General features: G+C 36.7%; 1 protein-coding gene across 1 annotated transcript in view; it reads right to left on the bottom strand.

Moving 5' to 3' along the window:
• Positions 1-25680, bottom strand: part of IPO8 (importin 8) — a gene marked incomplete at both ends in the record, with an annotated part of 46120 nt that overhangs the window by 10456 nt on the left and 9984 nt on the right. The window contains 19 exons of the mRNA XM_082009686.1: positions 51-271; positions 1738-1833; positions 2868-2965; positions 3459-3584; positions 4261-4327; positions 6129-6254; positions 6696-6856; positions 7486-7651; positions 8335-8424; positions 10370-10486; positions 11706-11782; positions 13329-13428; positions 14254-14388; positions 18581-18665; positions 19247-19341; positions 20141-20230; positions 21279-21435; positions 22347-22505; positions 24889-25045. Of these exons, the coding sequence (XP_081865812.1) occupies positions 51-271; positions 1738-1833; positions 2868-2965; positions 3459-3584; positions 4261-4327; positions 6129-6254; positions 6696-6856; positions 7486-7651; positions 8335-8424; positions 10370-10486; positions 11706-11782; positions 13329-13428; positions 14254-14388; positions 18581-18665; positions 19247-19341; positions 20141-20230; positions 21279-21435; positions 22347-22505; positions 24889-25045 (2323 nt within the window). The remainder of the gene's footprint in view (positions 1-50; positions 272-1737; positions 1834-2867; positions 2966-3458; positions 3585-4260; positions 4328-6128; positions 6255-6695; positions 6857-7485; positions 7652-8334; positions 8425-10369; positions 10487-11705; positions 11783-13328; positions 13429-14253; positions 14389-18580; positions 18666-19246; positions 19342-20140; positions 20231-21278; positions 21436-22346; positions 22506-24888; positions 25046-25680) is intronic.

The raw sequence follows: 25680 nt of genomic DNA, 5'->3' as shown, positions 1-25680 counted from the left end.
AAAATCAAAACCATGGACTTCTTTTAAAAGAAAAAACCCACAATACTCACCCAAGAAAACAGTCTGTGTCATTCATCCACTGGTTTATGAACTGTGCAGTGATGGGCTCAGGATTGTGTGGAAATCTGATGTTCTCTAAGGTGTGTAGAAGTAGGTCAGGATTGTAGTAGAGTGCAGCTATGGCAACCTGAAGACACATGGTACGAAGCTCGCTTGTTTTAACTCCTCTCGTTAACCGCTCCAGAACAGCCTCCACAAAGAGTGGAATACACTGGGCACATAAAAACAAAGGAGAAAAAAACAAACAACCAACAATCAGGCATTATACATGTTGCAAGATGATACCAAAGTTTAAAGTACTTTTATCAGAATTGATCTCCAGAGTTAACTAAAGTACAGGTATAACCTAGGAAAGCATTCTATTCACGTCCTAGTATAAAACCATTTTAAGCCTCTGATTACATGCTTATAAATCTTCCCCAAAACAGTTATTCTCTGAGCTAAAAATTGCCAATGTTACTCTCAGCACAGAGGAGAATATTTGGGGCCATTTGGTGGAATTTGTTCTAGCATGTCTAAAAGGTTTAGAAAAGAACTCAAAGACATTTTCATCTTTGAATACTCAACAATTTCAAAACCAACAGGCATTAAAAATGAAATTACCTAAATATTCAAGAAAAAGAAAAGCAGTTTTTCCTAATGAATGTAAAGTGATGTTAAATTTCTTATAGAAGTTTGAAATGAGACTTATTCAGATAAAAGCAAGTATGCACACATTTTTACACAATGAAATAAACATCTACATATATTTCAATGTGCAGGTTTATGCTTTATAGTAATTTGGGAAGCACAATGAATGTTTTAGTTCATGAGTATCAGTTCAGTGTGCAACCATTTTAATTCAGAGTTGTGGAGCTCAGCTAAGCCTTCCACCACATACTTCTTTCAGTGCAAATGTATATAATTCACTTTAATCCCTTCCAGATTTCTTTTATAAATAAAATCTTTCACGGAACATTTTTCTCTTCAGTTACTTCAGATTTACATTACTAAACTTATATTGGTTTCAGTAAAATTAACTGAAAATTTATCACTGAAGTCCATGAATGGCACTGTGGCAACATCAAACATGGTATGTTAAAATTATTTAGGCTGAAGCATTATCTAAAACATAAAACCAGAATTTCGCCCTTAATATGAAAAAGGCTACTATCTAAAAGTGTGTTCTAATAAACTTTGGAAATTTGTGATTATATTTTTCCCAGCAATCACAATCCAGCCACGCTAAAAAGTCTTCATTTCCAAATGCACTGAGCAATTCAAAATATTGAAAAGAACCAAGTCTGTATTGCTTGGAGTAACAGCTTCAGTAGTTGGATATGTATAGCTAACCTTTCAGCCACAGTAGTTTTAACAATGTGTGTTTTGCATCAAAAGGGAAATCCTATTAGGAGAAAGCGAAAAAAGACAATCCTGCACATCATATGATATCCTTACTGTTCAGTCTGTATTTATTTTCCAGTCATGCCCCTTAATCTATAAAAAAAAAAACAAACACCAAAAACCAAACCCCCAACCTTAAAAACTCTCCAGAGCTCATTTACTTATTTCTGTACTTCTCCCCATTCCTACACTTCACATTTCCCTGAAATTCTCTAATTCCAACTGCTTTTCTCAGGAATCTTATACATATCATTGGAAACCAGTAGAAGAAAAAGCCTGTTCAACATGTATCACCTGGTCAATACCCCGTCCTTTGCATTGAAGAACAATTACTTCTAGGAGTTTGGCTGCATGGCACTCTGCATCTTCTCCTGCATCTCCTGTTAAAACCTAACAACCAGAATGACAATTCAGTTTATCAGTATTAACGACTGACAACTTTGAAAGCAAGTGCTCCTGTACCTGCATGCATCAAAAACCTCTACATGGCATACACATATCTATTCATGCTGTATTTTGTGAGGATTTAGGACACACAAAAAAATCACCTCTACAGGACATAAACAAGGATAAGTGGCTGAAGATTAATTAAAAAAATTAGAAGAAATTGCTACAGTTCTTTATGAATGTTAGTATTCTTTATATGGCATTGCTTTCCCTTTTTTAAAGGAAAAGTTACTTAAAAGAATAGTTGATGTTTTCCGCATTCTGTTTCCGTTTTTTTACTTCAATTCTAATAGACACTGGCAGATTAACAGCAATGTGAGTCCTATCTCTAGACTAGTTTCCGATTAAAAAGAAGATGTATGCAATCTCTCTGTGTATATGCGCATATATGTGAAACCAACTGCTGCTTCTCAGTACATTTCAACTTTATCGTCAGTGTCAATCAAACCTGACAAAGAAGCAGAATTCTCAAACACATTTAATCTCTGTAAGTTTCTTAACAATAAGCAGGTAGCTAGATGCTTAACACTCTATAATGCCCAAAATCAGAGAAAGGCTGCAGAGTGATCTCATACTTTATTATACATGAGAGAATCAACATAAAAGAGAAACATTATAAATGTAGGAAGAACTTCAAATGAGTTTGTACCTTAGCTGACAACCAGAGAATCCAATTGCAAGATGCACAACCCAAGGAAATCAGGCTTCAGTAATTCCTCTACTTACCAAAATAGCTGTTCATAGAAGAGAGTCAAGATGAACAGCAACTTTCTCCCACACAGATTTGTGCATATAATTTTTAAAAAAGCCTGTCACTTAAAAAGTGTGAAGGTGCTATGTATGCTAGGAACTGAGCTGAGGCCAAATTTCAGTTTGTTCTGAAATGACTAGCCACCACCTGACATGTTCAGGTCACTCCACTAATCTGATTGTTATGTACCAGTGTTAAGCGCAACAGTAAGAATCAGAAGCCTTACCTTTTTACACATAGCATAAATGATTTCTAAATGCTTTGGGTTAGACAGTAAAGTATCAGTGTCAATGGTCACATAATTATGCAAGAGAGGCATCATATCTGCAGAACAGGAACAGCAAAAGAGAAAAAAATTACAAACTAATCCATGCAAGTGCTAACTTGTGAGGCTGCAGTCCTGTAACAGGATTCACTAGCTCAGATTCTTGGATATGGTTTGAAATTCAAACTCTGCAAAAGTCTATTCCAGCAGAATTCTTCATAAAGTGCACCACACAGGGTGCATTCTCAGAAGAGGAAATAGAACAGGACTACATTTTAATTAATTAATTTGTAGTTTCACATTAACTTTGTATATTTCAGCTTTCTTTGAGTTCAGGACCTCTTGCAACAACTGATCACACTGACAGATTTGAACATACTTCTAATTAAATATGCTACTGTTACACTCCCACATTAAACAGACGGTCAGGGCATGACTCAAATACATGATCATTTTAAACCAAGACACTAAATGGAAGCGACCCTTATTAAGGTGGTTTTAGAGATGAATTCCCAAGCAGTGGAAACATCAACAGAATAGATATGATCATACCCGCAAAGTACTCAAAGCAATCCTGCTGGAAAACCTCGTATAGAACACCTAAAAGCTGCCACATCTGAGGTGAAATCATCTGGCATGTCAAGCTGTAGGCCAAGGAGAGAATTTCTTCATAAAACTCTGGAAAGGAGAAACAATTTGAAGTAGAGTGCTTTAAAAAATGAATTTAGCTTTCAAATACCTTGAAATCTGAAACCAAGCCCCAAGTCATGTAACAACTAGAAGACAGCAATTAGTAACTAAATCAGTATGTAGAAAAATAATACAAATTGGAAAAGACTCTTTTAGACAGGCCTTATGTTTGCTATAGTTTTTCATTATAAATACAGACCAGAAAAATGTATTACCAGCACATCAAAGACATTGCTTCTAAATGACTTACTGAAAAATTTTTTTTTTCCTCAACCTTTGTTTTTTCTTAAAGGCCTTATCACAAAACTGTATAGCTCTTTACTGCAAGGTATTGATAAAGCAGTAATTTAATTGCAGACCATGTCCATAAACTACTAATGGAATTGTAGATGCTGTCCTTTAACATAGCTGGTTAGAACTACAATCAGAACCGCATCTTCTGCTTTTCAGTCTGACCTCCAAAACACAATAACCAGCCTGACTAATGTACAAGAGTAGATGAGGAGAAACCGTAACTGAAAATAAACGTCTTTTTTCTTTAAAGAAGCAGACACACACAAAAAGATTAAGTTCCGCTCAGGAAGATAGTATTGTTTGAAATAATTAAAGAATTTTGTATGTAAAATCATGTATTTTTTTTCTAAAAATTATCTCTAAAACATACCTATAACATGTTTCTGCAACACGAGGCCAATGATCTGTAAACAAATGCTCTCGAGCTGTTGAGTTATCTGAAATAAAAACATAAAGCAGGTTTTTTAAAAAAGTTAGAAACAGAGTGATTTAATCAATGTATTTGACTAATTCAGTTTGAGCAGTTCTTCAAAGCAAAAAGGCTTTTATCACTTTTTAAATACTGCATTAAGGATCACAGTATCATGAAATAAGGTCTCAGTGATGTATGTACTCAAATTTTCAGTAAACTGTGTCGCTCTAAAACTTGCCTCTTACAGCAGTTTTCTTTATTAAGAAAAAAATATTATGTTATGGTTATTCTACAGATCCTATTCAAAAACTGTGTTTGTCATCCTGTCTGGACATAAAGTAACACTGTACCCAAAGTGTTTGAGATAAAGCCTCTGTCCAAAATCTTTGAAGTAGAATGGGTTAAAAGGAAGAATGGAAGAGATAGATGCTTTTCCCTGAGGTCTACGGAGAGCTTCCCAAAGTAGCCTCAGCAAGGGGAAAACACACAGAAATTGGGAGCATAGAACTGTGTTGAAGTCAGGATTCAGTCTTGCCATGTTTTACAGACAGACCACATTTATGAATTAAACTAAATTACAAGGAGAACAATATGGCCACATTGTAAGTCCAATTAAAACAAGCAAATACAAACATTTCATGTTATTACCACAGGTCATTCATTACAGACATAATCTTGCAGGATGTCAGGCTTTCTCGGCTTGTTCTAACCAAAGGATTAAGTATGTGACAACAGATTCATCCACTTACCTTCACTTGACTCAGAAATGATCATCCCCTAAACTCTCTCCATACTTAATGGTGAAAAGGAAAGGGATTTCTAAGGAATTTTCAGCCTCATATATCATTTCTGTATCATTTATATCACTTCTAAAATGATTTAAGATCCTGAGATGAAGAGCATTCTGAACAGTATTTTAGTTTGTGCTTCACACAACAAAAAAACAAGCTGCTAAGTTCATACCAAAAATATCCCAACCCCAGAGGTCTTCCTAGGCTAAAACCTGAAGATGCCCTTCAGAGTATTATTCCTGATGCTCAGCTTAGCTACCAGATTTCATTTTAGCTTTCAAAAGATGCAAGGGATTCTTGTAAAGGAATGAAAGATGTCTTAAAATCCAAAGGAACACAATGGTCGTACAAGAAAATAATTACTATTTAATGTAAAATTAAAATTATAAGCTTCATAAAAAGATTTCACACTTGCAATGAAACATTCTCATTGTAAAATAAGGAAGCAAAACAATCTCGGACAAAGCACTTTTATGCCAACTGAGCTTGAAGTTACTGACTGACTTTGCCTCTCTGGTCAGTCACTATACTCCTTCCTACCTCAGTCAGCCCAGGTGGCATGAGCAAAGAATCTCCTTCCCCCCTGAGTATGTGAAATGTAGACTTACATTGCACCACAACTGGGAGACCAATTCCTAGGAATTCTATCCAGTAAATTGCTGGGCAAACAACAAAATATGAGCCACCATTGTAAAAAAATGAGCCTTATGCAAAATATTTCACCCTAAAATCTATTTTAATAGTCTGTAATACAATTATCTGATGAAGTCTTTACCAGAATAAAGGCTAAGGATTTTACACTCAGGATATAAATTCTTCTCGAAGTTGAGAGCTAAACAATTAAGAAATCACAAAAATAAACTGGGCTTTAAATTCAAATTTGTCAGAGAGCAGTTGGTACTGATCACCATCCTACTATAGTAAATGCACATTCATGTCAACTTAAGTGATGTAACATACATAGAAGTGCTTGTTGCCATGAACGAAAGGCACGAGTGAACAGCACGAGAAAAGACGTATAAAAGAAAATCTCACCTCCTTGTGATCTTCCACAACTGTCAGGATAGTGTCAATTGTGTGCAAGATGCCCATGGCCATAACTGTTTTGTCCTCTACTTCCTCATATTCCTCACTCTGAAGTACTTTACCAAATATTTCAGCCTACAAAAATAACCAATCAACTTGACATTCAAGAACAAACTCACATTTCTAATTTGTCATGCAAAACCAAGACAGCTAACGCAAGAGCAGCAATGCCTTCTCTGTAAGAGCTGTCAGCGTTGAAAAATATGTTCCTTTCTTTTGAAAGGGGAATATAGAAAATTAAAAACTCCTCTTTTTTTTGAGAAGTCTGGCTATGTTAAGTCATTTGAAATGTTAAATAGTTAGAGCTTGGCTCATTAAAACCAGTGACAAAATTCAGTATCTTTGAAAACCTGTAGATGTTAAAGATGCCTCATACAGAAAAAAAAGATATTGTGAATACTATAGGAGGACCTTTATAAAGATTACTTTAAAGAGTGTGCACTTCAAAGTTCATTAATGTTTACCAAACTAGGCATGTGCTTCTGACTGGACTGTTATCTTACTCTTGTCTCTTACCAGGTGTTGAGTCATGTCAACGGCGATGGTAGCTACTTCCTGACTGTATTCACAGATCATCTTCTGGATTACATTAGTAAGATCATCATTTTCCGTCTCTCTAACAATGTGCAATAGTTCTTGCATAACTGGCCTTACATAAGGCTTCACATATTCCTTGGCTAAAAAAGCACAATTGACAGTAAGTAAAATCAACTATCCATAAACACAAATACACAGTACCTCACAGCTACTAGGTAGCTGACTACTCTTGAGCAAAATAATTTTTTAAGGTTTAATTTGCTAAAAAAAAAAAACAAACCCAAACAACTAGAACTAAACAAAAAATCTACCAAAGGCACTTTTAGAGTCTATAACTGGTGGACTAACAAAGTAAATAAATTGTACATTTACAGTATTCAATACTGAAACGTCATCTACAACAAAAATCCACTGTTTTGGTGGAATACATGCCCTCACACATAGGCAGCATTCGTTCTTAAACATACACAGTATTTCACTTCACTAAGAAAAACAAAGACAGGTGTTATTTACTTTATTAAAAGAACTATGTTGATTCTAACTTCTTTTATGCAGAGACCTGCCATAAAAACTTTAAAAGTCAGAATTCTGGGATGTATACAGTAACTAATGAGCAAGTGAAGATGTCTAAATATGATGAAATGTTCTGAAATCTATGTCTTTAAATGGTAGAAATGTTTAGATAAATGTGCTCCTCAGCTCTACCAAAAAAAAACCCCAAAACAACAAAACAATCACTGTATAAAACTGATGAACCACTGTAGCATACCTTGCTCTTGGTTGCTTATTAACGTCTGAAGAGCTATGGCTGCTTCTACTTTGACAGGCATTTCCTTATCATCAATCAGGCTCTTCTTTGCTAACTCCACTGCATTCCTTAAGTTTAGCTCATTGTGAAATTTCAAAGCACTGAATGAATGAAGTACCCAACAGGACTGCGTGACAAAAAGAAAAGCAAGTTAGGGACTACTGCAATTTTTAGTATTTTTAACGGATTCAAAACCAATGCTATCTATCTATCTTTTTGCATGCACTGCTTCTTTTTCCACGTAATTAGGGTGTATTCGTACAGTAAATGTAACACAGTTTTTGCACTTAAGCAGTTCTTTATTTTCCTTTCCCAAATTCCAATAAATTCAGTATGCACATAATTGGAATTCATAGTTTTGGTCCTTCTGGGGGAAAAAAATTCAGAACAGAAATTAAAGAAAATTCACTGTTTGTTTATGACCGATATGGGCATTTGGGAATTTTCTTCAAGCTACACTCAAGCTGACATTATCTAGTCTGGAAAGTCTACCTATTCTTCACAGCAGTCCAGCCACTCTAGTTATTGAGATCTGCTAGTGAAAAATGGTCACAACTGGGACACAACCACTGCTCAAATTCTCCAGTCTGGTCAAAGAGGTAAACAATAATACAACATAGACCTTCCATCAATTCATTAACTGACAAATCATTTCTTAAACCAAAATGATGAAAAATTACTGTACAGGGTAGTTACCCGAAATTTTACTACGTACTTGCTTTATTTCTTTCACTGACATTCAGAATGAAGTCAAACTCCAAAGGAAAGAATCACAGCAAATACTGAAGTTGATATAACCGGTGAACTTACTCTAGCTCTGAGGTACCCCAGGTTAGACATGAACAATGGAAACACATGATTCTGTAACATCAGCTCCATTTGATCCTTGAAGACACTCTTCTGTTGGTGTAAATAAAAATTAATTTTGGAGACTATTCATTTTACATACTTCATTCTAGCAAGTAATCCATTTCAACTATCAACCATGGGAAATACAATGATTTGTCTATGTAATAACGGTATCCTCTCACAAAGAGATCTGGTTCTCACACCTTAAACTGGACTAGCCTCATAAGCACAGCAAGTTCAAAGTCAGATAAGTGAAAGAACTATACATATAATATTCAACTCTACATTACTTACTACAATACTGTAAACTGGAATTTTAATTTTCTTTAAGGCAATTGATTCCAGCCAATTTTTCTTAAAAATTAATTAGGATCAATAACCTAGTACCTCCATTCTTGCTACAAAGGAGTACACACATAGCTGAAGAAAATATTAGTATGAAATAGATCTGAGTTTCAAACAATCTTCTGTTACTATAAGCATCAAAACTAATTATTTTAGACACTGCAACAAGAACTCACATCTTTTTTAATGTTTATTAATGGACTAAGATAATACCTTTGTGACAGAAATCTCCTTGGCTGGAGAAGGGTATTCAATGATAATGATCCCTCATTATTCCAACCCTGGCAAATCCCAAGATATTCACAGGAAGCCAGGTGGCTAAGGCAGGGTCATTGTGTCTATGAGCTCCCTATGTCTCAGTCAGTTTGCTAGCCAGAAAGCATTTACAAATTGAGTATTTTATGCAGAAACAGTTAATGGAATTTTTCAATCTGCCAAATCCCAAACACAAGAAATTCAGAGTTCAGAAAAGCCTGCAGTGTTTGGGGAATATTACTCTTTTATAAAGTATATTATAACCTCATGTTCCAAGACTGAAAATTTCAAATAGGGGCAGTACACTGGAATAAATCTTTTTTTTTTTTTTCCCCCTCAGGACAGAGATAAACGGGTTTAGAAGCCCCCAGTCAATGTGAAAGGCTCCTCACAACACAAACAATGTCTTCCTCTTTCACTGTTATACTCCAGCATGAGGGAGGACATTTACAATCCAACATAATCTACAAAAACTCTGCAAAAGTTACAGGTTGTTTCAGGATTTCAGATCAGATCATGGATTGGTATGTTGGAAAAAAAAAATGGTAAATGTAGGTAAGATGTTGCTTGTAACATGAAGACATATCCTGCACAGATAGAGAACTCGCATAAAATAAAGTAAATTACTGTTAAAAGGAAGCCTCCAGCACAAGGCCACCATTCTCATGCTAAAAGTGGTAACTTTTTGGCAGTTACTTTTGCCACGGAGAGAGGGCATACTTTGGACTCCACTGTCTACAAAAGCATAAGGGAAACTGTAACCAGTATTACATTAGAGAGCAACAATGTGGATTAAATGTGTATTCAAATTCCAGAAAAATACCCAAGATTCTGAAGATACTGTCTATAAAAAAATGGAGGAAGGCTAGAAACTCTGTGCTCTTTCCAAAACTCCCAACTGGCTGATGAAATAAGACTTAGAGCCACACATTGCAGGGTAAGAAAGCTGGAAAGCTAGACAAAACATTCCTGCAACATGTTAAGTAAACATTTTTCTGGAACCAGAAGCAGCCCACGACAGTGCAGGCTGTTGGGGGTTTTGCTAAAGAATCATAGGCAATGTTATTGATGGAATACATGTTTGCTATTTTAACACCCTGCCACTTCACTAGTAAAGCAGGAAAGGACCAAGGGACTGCTCTGTAGCAAACAAATAGAGCTTTGGAGAAACTTGAGAAGAAAAATCTGCGTATAAAATGGGAATATAAAAAACAGGAAAGAATGTTAATATTTTTAAAGAAACAAATCCTCAGATTCTTATTGTACAGTGCAATCTCTCACAGACTTTATAAATATGACTAAGGGCTAGCCATACTTTATAAGCTAAGATCTTTTTATTGGAAAAGGCAGTTGATAATAGGAATTACAAACCTTTTTCAGTTCTTTACCCACTTACCTTCAGTAAAATATCTGCTAGGGACCCTATAACATGCAAAGCTCCATCTTTTTTCCTCGGATCAATGTTTGGCTCTGTCAGAATCTGGTAGCAATATGCCATCATTTTTGGTAATACCTATGCAAGACAAAACACACAATCTCCTTTTGTCAAATTATTTATAAAAAATTCAGATGACATTTTAAAGTAGAAGTTCTATCTTGGCCAAAGCAACTGTGAGGTACTATGTGTAGCATCTTTCCATAGCTAATACTTAGAAGGTTCCTTTTTCAACTTTTCAGCCAAACTTGTCAGGATTTAATTTATCTCCTTGAAATTTCACATTAGCAATGGTAAATAAGGTATTTTTCTTGTTGTCTTGAGGCAAATCAAAAAAGGTGATCAAAAGGCAAGAGGCTCAATCAGCACCTCACTCATTTTTTTTCCCCTTAACTTCTCTTCTGACTTGTCTCACACGTATATAGATACATGTGTGTGTGTATGCATATGTATGAACATATCTTCAAAAAGAGCTTGGACTAAAACTTCAAAAACTTATTTTAATCTATTGATTTTGGCAGTAACTTCTGAACTTGACTGGACTTAGAAAGGCTTCTTGGCAAAACTAATTGTTTAATGTCATTTCCTCACCCACTATGTGCTTTTCAGATAATTATGACATTTTGACGGTCTCAGTACTAATTATGAAAATGAGAAGGTCAGTGGGCAAGGACTTTTTTGACAATAAAGAAGTAGAAATGTCATAGGCTATTCCACCTGATGTAAAGACTATGCTCTTCTCTGAAAATTCCTCTGGAAACAGAGCTCCATGTTTACTGGATGTTAAACTGGTACCCAGAAAAAAGTTTGCAGTTTTAGCAAACTGACATATGCTTTCCAGAGCTAGAAAGATCTACAGAAAAGTTATGTCCTCATTTAAAAAGCAGCTGTATGAAATTGGTTTCATTCTTGCTAATTTCATTTCTGTCAACAGGATTTTAAATAGCATCAGTGAAAATTAATAAGGATCAGGTTCACTTTTCCCCCGCTACAGTTTGGGAATCTCAGAACAGCCGTGACAGAGGCTGTTTGTAATCTTAGGAAAATACCAGTACATCTATTCCAACTCAGTTCGTATCCGGCAGGTTAATTTTAAAGCTGCAAGAGGAATCCACTAATTTATTTATTTATACATACACACATATTTTAATTCTTCCAAAATTGATAGCACTCATCCAGGAAAGCTTTTTGACCATGTATTAGCAAGTAGATTTTTCAAGACTAGCTTTCTGTAGCGTCTTCAAATTTAAGGGAAAATGACATTATTAAAGAAACTTCAAATCATTAAAAACCATACCTCTTTTCTCTTCTTTGCAGCAGTATAAAGGAGATTCTGTGCTGCTGTTGTAGTGGATGCATAATCCTCAAATACATCTAACATATTAAGAAAAAAAAAGCAAAAAAGAACTATGTCCTTTTCTGAGTGACATAATATTAACTTTTTCATAAACAACCTTGTTTGTGGGGTATCACAAAATCAGGGTGAATATATAACTTCAAAACTATTGACATGGTTGTCTTCATGGTTAAAGAGTCAGACCCCAGCTTAAGTCACATAGCTTATGAAAACGTTTACTTCTTGCCTTCCAAATCTACTGACCACGCATCATTCCCTTTATTAGCAATGTGTTCTTTATTCATTAATTCTTTTGAGACCATGTATTTAAAGGATGAAAAATCGTGGCTTTTTTTTAATTAAAACCACTATAGGAAGAAAACAATACATTCCAGTACCATCTGTATACCATATGTACAAAATTTTGGCTTGCTTTTATTAAAACCTCATGGGAAACTTTGTCTGTAAAAACTACTTGGATCTGGAGTAGCTTTAAATCTGCTGAAAGTTGAAGCTTTTTAGCTTCATTCATTACAAGTAAACCTCCTTTAATCATATTGAAAATATAATTTATATCTTGGGAAAAAAATCTGTGCTGCCAAACATATTCTAATCCAAACATCCCTAAACCAATTGAATTAAGTGAAAAGATCTAAAAAGGTAATCTTAAAATGTGGGTAAAATTACACATTAACTTTTCCTGAGAACTTTAAGATAAAACATGATTAAGAAATACTACCAGGCTACTGGAATTCTCATTCCAAGCCCAACTGCATCTCACTAAACTTCAATTTAATGTACTTTCATGCTTTTTTTTCCTACCTTCCACAATACAATTTAAATCTGTATTTAAGTGTCTCAGCTACATATAAAAATAGGATTCACTACTTACACAGAAAGAACTGAATTCATATACCAAAAATCAGCAGCATATTTGTAGCCCAGTGAAAAACACTATATTGTGATTAATTTTTTGCAGAGCAACTCTCCAAGTTTTTTAAATTATTCTATTAACATTTAAATTCTGTTTTCACACACGCTAATCACAAATCAACTAGTTAAAAAATTCCCAAATGGTCCTATGTGATATTCCCAAGATTTTACACTGCATTTTTTGAAAGAATACATATATCTAATTATCTTACAATTTAGTAATAATAATTGGCAAAAAAATGCTGAAACTGTTAACAATTTTCAAAAGGGAAAGAACAAGTCAGGCCTCTTCTGGTCAAAGCGAGAGCTGCAAGAACTTGCAGGCAGCTGGCGCATCTGAAGTTCAGGATTCTGAAACTGGCATTAAAAAGTGAGTAAGCCAGATTATTTGGGCTGCATTGAGCACATGTGAAATAGAAAAAAAGTTAAGAGAATCATTTAATTTAAAACTAACAACCAAATGGCCAAAACTCACTTGATCTGCTGCCTTCTTTTAACTACAGATTGGTGAGATTTAAGAAAGAAAAATTTTCTTCTTCCTATTGTTCAGGACACTGGTGAAGACAGAGATGTTGCAGCGGCCATGCTGTTAATTGGGACTATAGGGTACAGTTATGATGAAAGCAGAAAATGCTAAACACAAACATTTACCAAATTTCATGCGGATATATTCATATGGATCTTCTTGCCAGAGCTCTTCATCCTCATCTTTGTAGCACATTAGAGAGAATATCACTTCTTCTGTTATACTCTAATATTAGAGAAGTCAAATACACATAAGTACACATAAAATTAAATTCCAGTACAGCTTCTCTCCACTATGCACTAATTTACTAGACCTACTTTTCTGAAGAGTAAAATTCTTTTAACCAATGCTTTTTTATTTTGGCTAACAGAAACAAACTTACAATATACATACTTTCCTTTTGCAACAGTAACAGACAGCAGTAACTGTATAATAATACAGTACAGTGCACAAAATATACTTCAGGGCATAGTCTATAAACAGCAGAATATCACATTCTGCAGAAGGATCTCACCAATGCAACACAACATGAGAATGGATTTGAGAGTCCTTCCTCTTAACACTCATGGCATTAACTACCTACAAGAGAGGAGCTTATGAAATGAAAAAATAAAAGCATGAAAATCACTTCTCACTTGTTCTGAGTTCATTTATAAAACATGTCCTTAAAACACAGTTCAGCTCCTCACAGTTCATGTTTTCTTTGCCCACCATCTTTGCACTACAATCAATTATGAATTTCCAAATCTATAGACAATTCTGAACACTAGCAACTAGTAAAAGCCAGAACATTACAACTTTACAGCAGACTTCAAAAATAAAAACAAAGAACTTACGGAACTGAATCTTTAATTGGGTTAACAATATCTGCAATAAAAGGCAGTCATAATACTGAAAAAAACCACTACATTAATGTAGAAATGCTGTTGTTTTGCCCAGATCAATTGCTGTGTGAAAGATTCATGAAACTTTCTTTAAAACTGCGAAATTGGTAGGGTTTTTTTGATCACTCTCATGACATGCAGTGTTTACTGGGTTTTATGCACTGACCTGTATGTGTGGCTTCATTTGCTTCCATGTTACAGAGTGAATAACACCTTGGTTCAGATAATTTAACGTTTGCTGAAGAACACGTGGTGCAACATAGTCTTTTTGCCTGTATTGGTCTAAGATTCTTAAGAGAACCTAAAGAAATGACAGATTACTATTTTTAAATGAAGATTGAAAAGTCTCTCTCATGCACAGACATGCAGCGTACTTCTTCAGTGAATGTACATGGACAGATTAATCAGTTTTACAGCAGAGGTTCTAGTGCTAGTAATCACTGTAATGTCTTTGATCCAAAAATCAGAAATAATTTAAATATCAATGATCTAATCCTGCAAGCCTTTATGTACATGTTTACCTTTACTACTAGCCCCACCATGCGACCACTTGTTGTAAACCAAAGATATACTTCAATATTCACAGGCTAACAGTTTACACAGGCCTCAGCAAAATTTGGAATAGATAAGGAAAAGGCACAGTTAGATTTTCAAACTGGTCGGCTTCTAAATCCGTGTTCATTTTTTAAGGACAGACCCCTAAAGAAGACAAATGACTTTAGAAGAACAGTGATAAGAATACTAAGCTAGAAAAGATAAATAGGTTAGCACCTAAATCTGTGAATCGGAAGAGGTGTAAAACCCTTAACTTCTATTACCTACTGTAACCATTAGACAGTATCACAAACTCTATCACACGATGTTTCCTTAAGATAAAGGCTTGCTCTACTAAGAAAAACCTACAGTACAAAGCCAGTAATCTGCACTAATGGCAGATGAACTATTAAGTGTTAATAAGTGTCAAGAATTGGCATGTACATGAATAACAATAAAAATCAAGGGCAATGCACAACAAAATATTGAGTCATATATTTGCAGAAGGACAATCTGCTTCATAATTCTTCACACCACTATAATAAATCTTATTTTGAACATAACTCCTTCCTTAGGAGTACTAAGTCTGATCTTAACTCTTTTATATGATATGCTCCTTGGGCAAGAATTGTCTATATCTCATATAGACTCTAGCACGATGTCAGCACTTAACAACTGATAAATAAGTAATGAAGGCTTAGTGATGTACTATTCACAATAGAATTCTTACTAACTCTGCAAGGCAATGTGACAAATCAGAATTTAAAAGCCAGAAATGGAAGAAATGTGCAGACTGTCCAGTCCATTTATCTTGAAAGCTAAACTGCTCCCTCTGCTACATAGCCCAACTTCTTAACAGACAAACTTTGTAAGTATTTCAAATGACAGTGGCCCATGGGAGTCAATTTTTCCACTCAGAAGTTAACTGTTGCAAGGAGTTCAGAATAAACTGTTTCCCCTTTCTTTAATGCTTACAGCCTTAACACAACCACTCCCCTCTTTAGTTCTTAATATTTACATATTTACACGTCATTTATATGCTGATGGATAAAATCACAGAATCACAGAATCACAGAATTGTTAAGGTTGGAAAAGACCTTTAACATCATCAGGTCCAACCATCAACCCAACACCACCATGCCCACTAAACCCTGAAGTGCTACGTCCACACATTTTTTGAATACTTCCAGGGATGGTGACTCCACCACCATCCTGGGCAGCCTGTTCCAAGGTTTGACCACCCTCCCAGTAAAGAAATGTTTCCTAATATCTGTGTAAACCTCCCCTGGCACAACTTGAGGCCATTTCCTCTTGTTCTATCCCTAGTTACTTGGGAGAAGAGACCAACACCCACCTCATAACCCCCTTTCAGGTAGTTGTAGAGAGTGATAAGGCCTCAGCCTCCTCTTCTCTAGGCTGAACAACCCGTTCCTTCAGCCACTCCTCATAAGACTTGGGGTCTAGACCCCTCACCAGCTTCGCTGCCCTTCTCTGGACATGCTCCAGCAACTCAATGTCCTTCTTGTAGTGAGGGGCCCAAAACTGAACACAGGATTCAAGGTGTGGCCTCACCAGTGCCGAGTACAGGGGCACGATCACTTCCCTACTCCTGCTGGCCACACTATTTCTGATACAGGCCAGGATGCTGTTGGCCTTCTTGGCCACCTGGGCACACTGCCGGCTCATGTTTAGCAGCTGTCAACCAGCATGTACAGGTACTTTTCCACCGGGCAGCTTTCCAGCCACTCTTCCCCAGGTCTGTAGCGTTGCATGGGGTTGTTGTGACCAAAGTGCAGGACCTGGCACTTGGCCTTGTTCAACCTCATACAATTGACCTCTGCCCATCGATCCAGCCTGTCCAGATCCCTCTGCACAACCCTCCTGCCCTTGAGCAGATCAACGCTCCCGCCCAACTTGGTGTCATCTGCAAACTTACTGAGGAGCCACTCGATCCCCTCATCCAGGTCATCAATAAAGATATTGAACAAGACCAGGCCCAAAATTGAGCCCTGGGGAACACCGCATGCAACCGGCCACTAACTGGATTAACTCCATTCCCCACAGCTCTCTGGTCTCAGCTGTTCAGCCAGTTTTTTACCCAGCAAAGGGTACACTTGTCTAAGATACAAGTTGCCAGTTTCTCCAGGAGAATGCTGTGGGAGACACTGTCAAAGGCTTTACTAAAGTCCAGGTAGACAACATGCACAGCCTTTCCCTCATACACTAGGCAGGTCGCCTGGTCATAAAAGGAGATCAGGTTGGTCAAGCAGGACCTGCTTTTCATGAACCCGTGCTGGCTGGGCCTGATCCCTTGGTTGTCCTGCACATGCCCTGTGAGCACCCTCAAGATGAACCTCTCCATAATCTTCCCCAGTACCAAGATCAGGCTGACAGGCCTGTAGTTCCCAGGATCCTCCTTCCGGCCCTTCTTGTAGATGGGTGTCACATTGGCAAGCCTCCAGTCGTCTGTTAACAGGACCTCTCCTGTTAACCAGGACTGCTGATAAATGATGGAGAGTGGCTTGGCAAGCTCCTCCGCCAGCTCTCTCAGTACTCTTGGGTGGATCCCATCAGGCCCCATAGACTTGTGGGTGTCCAGGTGGCTTAGCAGGTTGTTAACTGCTTCCTCCTGGATTATGGGAGGTTTATTCTGCTCTCCATCCCTGTCTTCCAGCTCAGGGAGCTGAATACCCTGAGATTAGCTGGTCTGGGTATCCATGACTAAAAAACTACTTTGTTGTCAAACTGGATAGAGAAAAGTAATTTTGTTTTGCATGCAATCCTGGTATGGAAATCTAGTTTAAATTTGACTTGAAGTGACAACAGCCTGGCACCCTGCATCAAAGACACTGGAAATTTAAACTGTAAGAAGCCTGCAGATGCCATGTCAGGGATATTTCATCTGGCAGTGCGCTGAGAAGCCACATAGCCTGGAAATACACATTGTCCAAATACTTGTCACTTGAAAAACAGTGTTCCCAGATGTTTTTTAAAGTTTACAGGCCAAAGGGAATCAGGAGCCCAGAATCACAAGCAGGACAGCGTACTACATTCACCTGGCTTCTTAGAGGTTTGTTTGGAATATGTAACCCTGGAGACCCAAGAGCTTTAGCTGAGCCAAAAGCCTGGGATCTACTGCTCTCAGTCATCTAGTATATGGCATGCTGAATGACAAATAGGATGAGATGTGCAAAAAACCATCCGAGCCTGGGAGTCAGCACTCTTAGGGCTTCCAGGCACCCAATTGCTATAGCCATTCCACCACACCAGGGAGCTGCTGGAAGCCCACATTCCCAGGGGCCCACAGTTGAGCTAGCAGAAAAACACAGAAAACTCTGATGAGAACTGCCTCTCTTCTATGCAACTTTTTCAGAACTGAACTGTCTCCACAACACCATGTTAATCACAAATAATTAGCATTCCACAACAAAAATAATTTCCTTGCAAACTGTGAATTTATGCTATATTTTCATAAAATATGCTTTCCAGGTATAAAATAACTTTATTGCTGTTCTCCAGATACTTCCTAATCTGCTTGTATCTTCCTGAAATAAAACAGCATTGTTGGATTACTTGGCCTAAGTTGTTTGCAGCAAAAACATTTACTAAAGACTGGCCTGAAAATGCACCCTTCTATGACATGAGGTCTCTGCATAAACAGTTTTTTCTCTCAGCTATATCTAGAATGTTTATACATGGTGATAATACTGTTTTATCAGCACTTGCCTTTTCTGAGAGCGTTCTTGCAGGGTTTTTTTGAACTGCTGAAAATTTGTGTTATTATACCTCAGTTGCATATGGCACCAAGTTCTAGAGAACTTCTCAATCACTAAAAGTAAAACCTGCCTCACTGTTCATTTTTATTTAATGAATGAACTTCAATATGAGCACACTGTTGAAAACCAATACATCTGTTCAGCCAAAATGATCTCATTCAGAAACTAATGCACTGCACTTACCTGTTGTATGCCCACAGCGTAAGTTTTTAAAAAAAACTCTGAGAATTCAAAGTATTCTTTAGTTACATTTCCAGGACTTCCATACCTTTAAAAAGAAGAGAACACAGATATTTACATTGTGAGAAGTTTACTGTGTCAGGAAAACACAGTACTTTCTAAAACACAAAGGACCCTGAGTAGTCTCTATCCCCAAAGGAATCCTTTCCCACAGGTTCCTTCTAAGCCATTATTTGCCATATAATGCCCCACTTCCCTTTCCTTTTCTTAGATTCTTGTAAGATACAATACTATAGTCAAATAAATACAGCCACCTTTTTGTCACAAGCTCTGTAACTTCCATGTTTATGATTTCTTTTCAAATCTTCCCTTGGCTATATATTTGAGAATATAAGCATTTGTAGCTGGATGTAGTAAAAAAATAAAACAAAACAAAAAATGTACTTTCCCTGTGGGGCTACTTTCTTGCCATCTTTGAGAGTCAAATCATTTCACTAAGAGCTCAGACCAGTGGCTGTGCCAGTGCGAGGCAGAGGACAGCAGCAGGAACACCTCTTCAGTGACCACTAGCTGTTAAATCAACTAAACTGTCTTGTCTAATTGCACCTCAAGTAATGCTACAGATTTGTAACCTCAGCTTAGTTTGTAATCAGTTTGTTAGTTTGTTACCGTTCAAAAAGACGAGCTACAATATGCAATGCCCACTTCTTGCATTTCCACCATACCAGCTCTGGTCTATCATCTTCATCAATTTGCAAAGTCTCCTATAAACAAATACATTTATTTTAAATTAGCTGTGTGTATTGTTGAGAGAAATTATGCTTTAAACATTCCTTGCTGAGTAAACAAATACAAATACACAGCATCAACTAAAGCTTTGGTTCTGTTAACAGTTATATAACATTCACGAACTTTACAAAAATCTTTATTAGTCAATATAACTGCATATGTGCAATATCTGCGTAATGTCTGTACTTTAATTTTCAAAATTATGCAAGTTTGAAAAACCAAAACTCATCTATACTTGAATACTTCACAGTGGTGTGCACTTAAAATTAAGCATGGCACTACCTCCTCCAAATAAATGCACCCTAACCATATCCTGATGCAAAAGCCATTAAAATAATGTTAAGGTTGCGAAATAAATTTCTAAAAAAATTTAGGAAATGCGAGTTAATGTTGTACACACACAAACAAGAATTTAATTTCTATTTTTATTTTGTTCTTCAAGAAATATGAAGGACAGATGAAAGAAAAAGAGTAACAGAGACAAATAATGGGTTTTGTGATGAGCTTTTGATTCTCATTTGAGAGAAACTGCCTAAAATACTTGGAAACTTCCAAAATATCCCAGGTTGGAGTTTACATAGTGTCACTACCTCAGACAATGAAATTCTGACAGCTTACATGATCTTCCTGTGTTTCTGTCAGAAACACCACTAATTCCAAGGGTAATAATCTTAAATAGATGACATCTTAAGAACACTTAGAATATCTTCACAGCGACTGTTCCTCAAATGCCAACACACAAGTATCAGAGGTCTTTACAAAACTAAAACTTACAGGAGGTACATTTCTGTCAATGATAGTACGGAAAATCTCCATCCACTGAGTCATAGTCTGGTTATTCACCAGCTGGAGCGGCAATGCATACTGAAACAAGAAAAAACTCCACTGTAATAAAATACTAATTCTCTCTGAAAAAGATAAATGTTTCTACATTAGTTACATTTCCAGGAAGATAAGGTTTTAAGTAAAATTAAAACTAATTAGGTTAGATATCAATACTATTCTAATTGCATCCTTCTTGGTACAATTTACAGAGGAATTTCTGAGCAAACACTATTTGAGGGAAGTTCCTTGGTCTGAGGACTTGCTAATTCTTTTTGTTTTTTCCTCTTCACAATAGCCCAGCTAACTTTCATGGACCACAGCAGTGTCTGTATTACAGGACTTGGGGAAACCAATAGCATTTTAGTAAGCAAGTGAAATGTACTCCTAATTACTACCTAGTTACTATCTAGCAAATCTTCTCTAAAAAATCAAAAGCAAAGTGGGAATATTCAGGCAAGCTATTGAAAAGTAAAATACGATCTCAGGATCTTTTTAATCTTCCCCTCATCTAATAAAAAACTATTTTTCCTTTTTAACTCTCAGTAAGAATTTTCAGACTTATGTAGGATCTTGTTCTGTCTCTCGTTCTCTAAGAGTACTTCCTCAACAAACTCATCCCTGTAAAAGCCAAACTCATCTCTGTTAAATGCATGTGCCTCAATAAGTAATTTCTGCCAAATCTTCAGAAGATAATAAGAAACACCACCTACTGAAGCGCACTATTTGACAGTAATACTACTATCTGCACTACTGCCACTTTCAGAGGCTAAGCAGCACAGTCTAGATACTCATATAGTTTGAATCAGGTTATATGTGACTTTATAAAAATAGGAATATTTCTCCAGCAAGCTTACAGACAGGATGTGCAGAGGTACCTAGGCTCATTAAAAATTTAATCTGGGGGATCATGTGGCCAGTTTTTAAGTTTAAAAAAAAATAAATCATATTTTTATAAAAGTTATTTATTGTGTATGATTTTTCCTATCCAAATCTGTATTTTTATTCAATGACACCCCTGAGTGCACTGAAGGGGGTTGTTGTGCCCACCAAAGTAAAAGTTTTGGGTTTCCTGTACCCAGATGCCAACCTGAACAAGAGCATAGAAGATTTTTAAGATTTGTTTCTGAAGCAGTACAGAGTAATGGGAGTTATCAGGCAGAAGCTGGATCATCTGCTGCTGAATCCGAGGCAAAAATATTTGCATTGCTGCTATGAGAGGATCTCGCTCCTCTGCTTTTTTATATCTGCAAAGGAAACAAAAATGTTGGTCCAGAATCTACACACTGGAGATTCTAATGCCTATTCCCCACCAGCAATTTAATATCCAGCACTCATTCATTCGCCCTCCTCTAGCCCCCATCTCAACAATTTGTGCAAATTCTCTAACCTATAAATAGAGAAGTGAAAAACAGCAAAAGTTACCTTATATAAATGCAGCTACTGGGAGGAAGAACTAATGTTCTTTACTACTGAATTGTCAGCTCACAGGAGCAGGAACTTGAATTTCTCTGACAGTCGTACCAATGTCAAACCCAAGTTGGGTGCTGAACAAATAGGAGTGAACAGCCATTGAAAGGGAGAGACAATTCCTTTGTTTTGACAAGATTCTCTCTGTCTCCCTTTACATTTCTTTTGTGCAGTTTATACGTATGTTTTTAACAACAGATACTTAAAAAAAAGACTGAAAGAGCTCACTACACTTCCCCTAATTTACACTTTGTGGAGGATGGTACAGGTAAGAATACACAATAGGAATATATAACAATGACAGTACTGTATGCATGACATAGAAGTAGAAAATAATTTGCATTCATATATCCAGCATTTGGGGAATCTTCAAACAAAAGAAGTTATAAACATTTAAGAAATTTTTCACAGATGGGTTAAATCAGATCAAAAATACAAAGCCTCAAGAAAAACTGTTGCTAAATTCGTACAGATTATTGCTGGCATCTCCGCTTTCAATTCACTGATGATATAAAGACAATGAATAGTTTTAATTTATTTGCAGGAAAGGAAGCATATGACAATTATTAATTCCCATTTTCTATCTGAATTCCTTGTAGAACTGACAGTGCTCTTAAGAACATCATTCTTGGTAATCAGCTGAGACTAAAACTACTGATTTGTCATCTACTGATGGACACCAACTTACTCATAAGTCTTCACCAGCTGATAGAGGCACAGGAGGCTCCCAAGCCAACTCGCACTGTTCTGAGACTGCAGGTAGTAGCCTATCTTGTCTACCACAGCTGTCCAGTGGCCAGGAAAGTCATGTTTAATGATAGCACGGAGGCACATTGTCAGCTGGGCTCTATGTCAGGAGGGAAAAAGAAATACATTATAAGTAAGTAAGGTCATAGCATAGTGTTTAATATTAAAGGATAGATCCCAAATCTTGGTTTATTGGCCACAATATACATATTATATCATAAGTATCATACATATTTTGCAAGCACTGAAAGAGTTCTGAGAAGTGGCAGAGGAAAAGCAATTAAAAAAAATCGCAGGGGATTTAACTTTAAGGAAGAAACTAATTTCAGAACATTTTAGCTACTTTTCTCCCTTCCTTCTCCCTCTCCACACCCATCACGCAATATTTGAAAAAAATTAATTGCTCATGAAGCCAGCTAGCTTTGTACTTTGAAAATGAATGTTTATACTTCTACATGCTTATGAGCCTGAAAGCAACCACAAAAACAAAAATTTGTACATTTTTATTAAACAATATTGGCTTATGTTATGATCCAAGCCAAGGGTTCCTCATGAAATTACAGGTTTCCCAGGATCTTCTAGAACAGCACTTCTCAACCTCTAAAGCACATGGCAGAGTCAATCAGGTAAAAGCATCTTACCATTCCTCTCCCTCCACACACTTTTAGATGCCATTCACAATGGTGATGCAAGACAGGATTGTTAATTGACTAAAGTGAGCTGTGATTAAAAAAGCTGAGAGGCACTCAACTAGAAGCTGTAAATAAATACTCTTGGCTCTGCTAAGGAATGAGAAAAAAAATTCTGCAGAAAATATTGGTTCTTCTATGTTTAGTTTTCCTTGGGTATCCTCTTGCAGTCCATTACATAAGGAGCTACTATTACAAAGCAGTTCGATAAGAAGCCCCTCCACCTACTGATCCTTTTAGCTTTGCACAAACTTACCTCCCTCCTCAAGCCTTTGGAGTTTGTGCTTGTTGCTGATTTGGTTCCTCCTCCCCCCTTACTCTCACAGGCAAACAGTGAAAGATATCAGTATTACAGCATCAGACTAGTTCCAGTAAAGTTTCTTTGACTTTTTTTAACCTCTCACAAATCTACAAGTCTAGTCAGTGTTTAGAAACCCTCTACCGTATTCCAGATGATTGTCCTGAGGTTTTCAACAATCCTTTTGGATGTGGATTGTCATTGTAATGTCACGACATTTTGAATATCAAGTTATGAAATGATGCCCTAACTAGTTTGCAAAAAACTACTCAAACTTCCATTATTTTGTGTTCTTTTGTATAAACTTAGCCTTAGTATTTATGATGTGATGACATGGGAAACTACATACATGCCTTATTACATTATCACAGACACAACAGAAGCTTCCTTACCTTGTAGCAAAACCTTGGCAAGGAGCACCTACCTCTTGTGAGTGCAGATACTACTCATCTGTGTCAGAGCGTGTTAGAAAAGCTGAACTGGAAACGATGATTTAGTTCATTTTCTTGTCTCAGTACAGGACCATTTATACCCTAGGCATTCCTGACAGCTGTTTGTCTAATCTATTCATAAAGACCTCCAGTGACAGCAATGCTACAGCAGTCTAACGCATTCCAGTGTTTCTTTTTTTTTTTTTTAAGGTGTTTTCTCTAATCCCAATGTCAACCTGTAGTCAATCACTCCTCTTCCAGATATGACTACTGACAAAAAAAGACACTGTGCACACCCAGCTGGTGGAAAGGAGGAGGAGAGAAAAGGAAGATTTTCTTCTGTTTTTCGAAGATTAACATCTCTAGACTACAGCCTAATCCCATCCTATCAGCCTCACTTTAATTAGGGTGGTGAACAATCATAGATTGTAGTATGTCTGTGAATCTTAACTGTTCTTCCAGCAAAAAGAGAATAGCATTTCTTCATTCTTTCAACATCTTAAAACCAAGAATGCTAATACACATTTAAATACTGAGATTACATATAAACTGCAAAAACAATTGAGAACAGGGCTACCAGAAAAAAGAAAACAGATCTTGGGCCATATTTCTCTGAACGGTTAATTCTTCTTCACTTAATTCACTTAATTAGTTAATTCACTTCAGGATACGGTTTAGTGGGCATGGTGGTGTTGGGTTGATGGTTGGAGTTGATGATCTTAAAGGTCTTTTCCAACCTTAATGATTCTGTGATTCTGTATTGCAGGTATCCCTCTATACTGTCTGCCCTGAATCAGCCAAATAGACAGGCTGTCACTACCGCAAGTGTTGTAAGATACTTCAAACAAAACCATGAGTATAAATCACGTCATAGAGCTCTTAGCTGGGTTACTATGTTTCTGAAAAACAAGTGCACATAAATATGTTAAAATTGATTATTATTGCATTTTCAAAACAAGTACTTGCGTCATCTCCCAGGAAATTGAGATTCTCACATTTAGTACATCCGAAACGGTAGGTCTGAAAACTCAAGCTACAGAAATATCTCTACGCAATGTAAAGTACCTCACTAAGTCAGGAGAACGAATTATTCCTTCCACAATGTTATCACGAATCTGTTGACGATCATTTTCATGAATGTTGAATGGAAATACTGCTTCTCCAGGAGGTGGTTCACGGTCTGGCCAGTACTGTGTCACCATGTTCTTCAGGTAAATGGCAGCTAAGTATAAACATTGGGAAAATGATAATTTAATTCTAACACATCACCACATTACTCTGTACTCAACCTGTAATATAGTTGAAAGTAGAACAAAGAGTTGAAAAGATGACTGAAAACCATTGCATGAGTTCTTAACAATTTTAGGCCCTAAGCACAGTTGAGTCAGAAAACCATTTCTTTAATGACTCCACACAAGATCAGGCTCCAGTGCCTGGTCATAAACAGAACAAGATAACATTTCAGTTAGCTTCTATCGGGGTACATTCTTTATTACAGCAGTCTTCCATAGGGACATAATATACCACCATTCTAAACAAGCAAACAAAAATCTACTTAGCTGCATTTTTAGTCATCATCCCTAAAACAACTACTCAACCTCAGTAAGTGAAGTTTTGGAAGGTTCATGTAAACAAATCATTGCACATGCAGATGGGACACACTGCTTGGGGAAATGCCCAGTATGCAACTGGCATGTGGCCTACCTTCTATTCAGACAGAAATGTTTGTTGTGAATTCCCTAAGCTTTATCTCACTATGAGGATTTCCCATAATCCCTTAGAATTGTTCATTTCTGTCTCACATGAAAAACCAGGACAAATAAAGTTAATCTTCAACTGAAAATAAAGCAGCATTTA

The sequence above is a fragment of the Phaethon aethereus genome (genome assembly GCF_964289735.1).
Source record: "Phaethon aethereus genome assembly, chromosome: 1".
Lineage (NCBI taxonomy): Eukaryota > Metazoa > Chordata > Aves > Phaethontiformes > Phaethontidae > Phaethon > Phaethon aethereus.
Note: the sequence above shows the minus strand (reverse complement) of the source record. Positions and strands in the feature narration are given on the sequence as shown.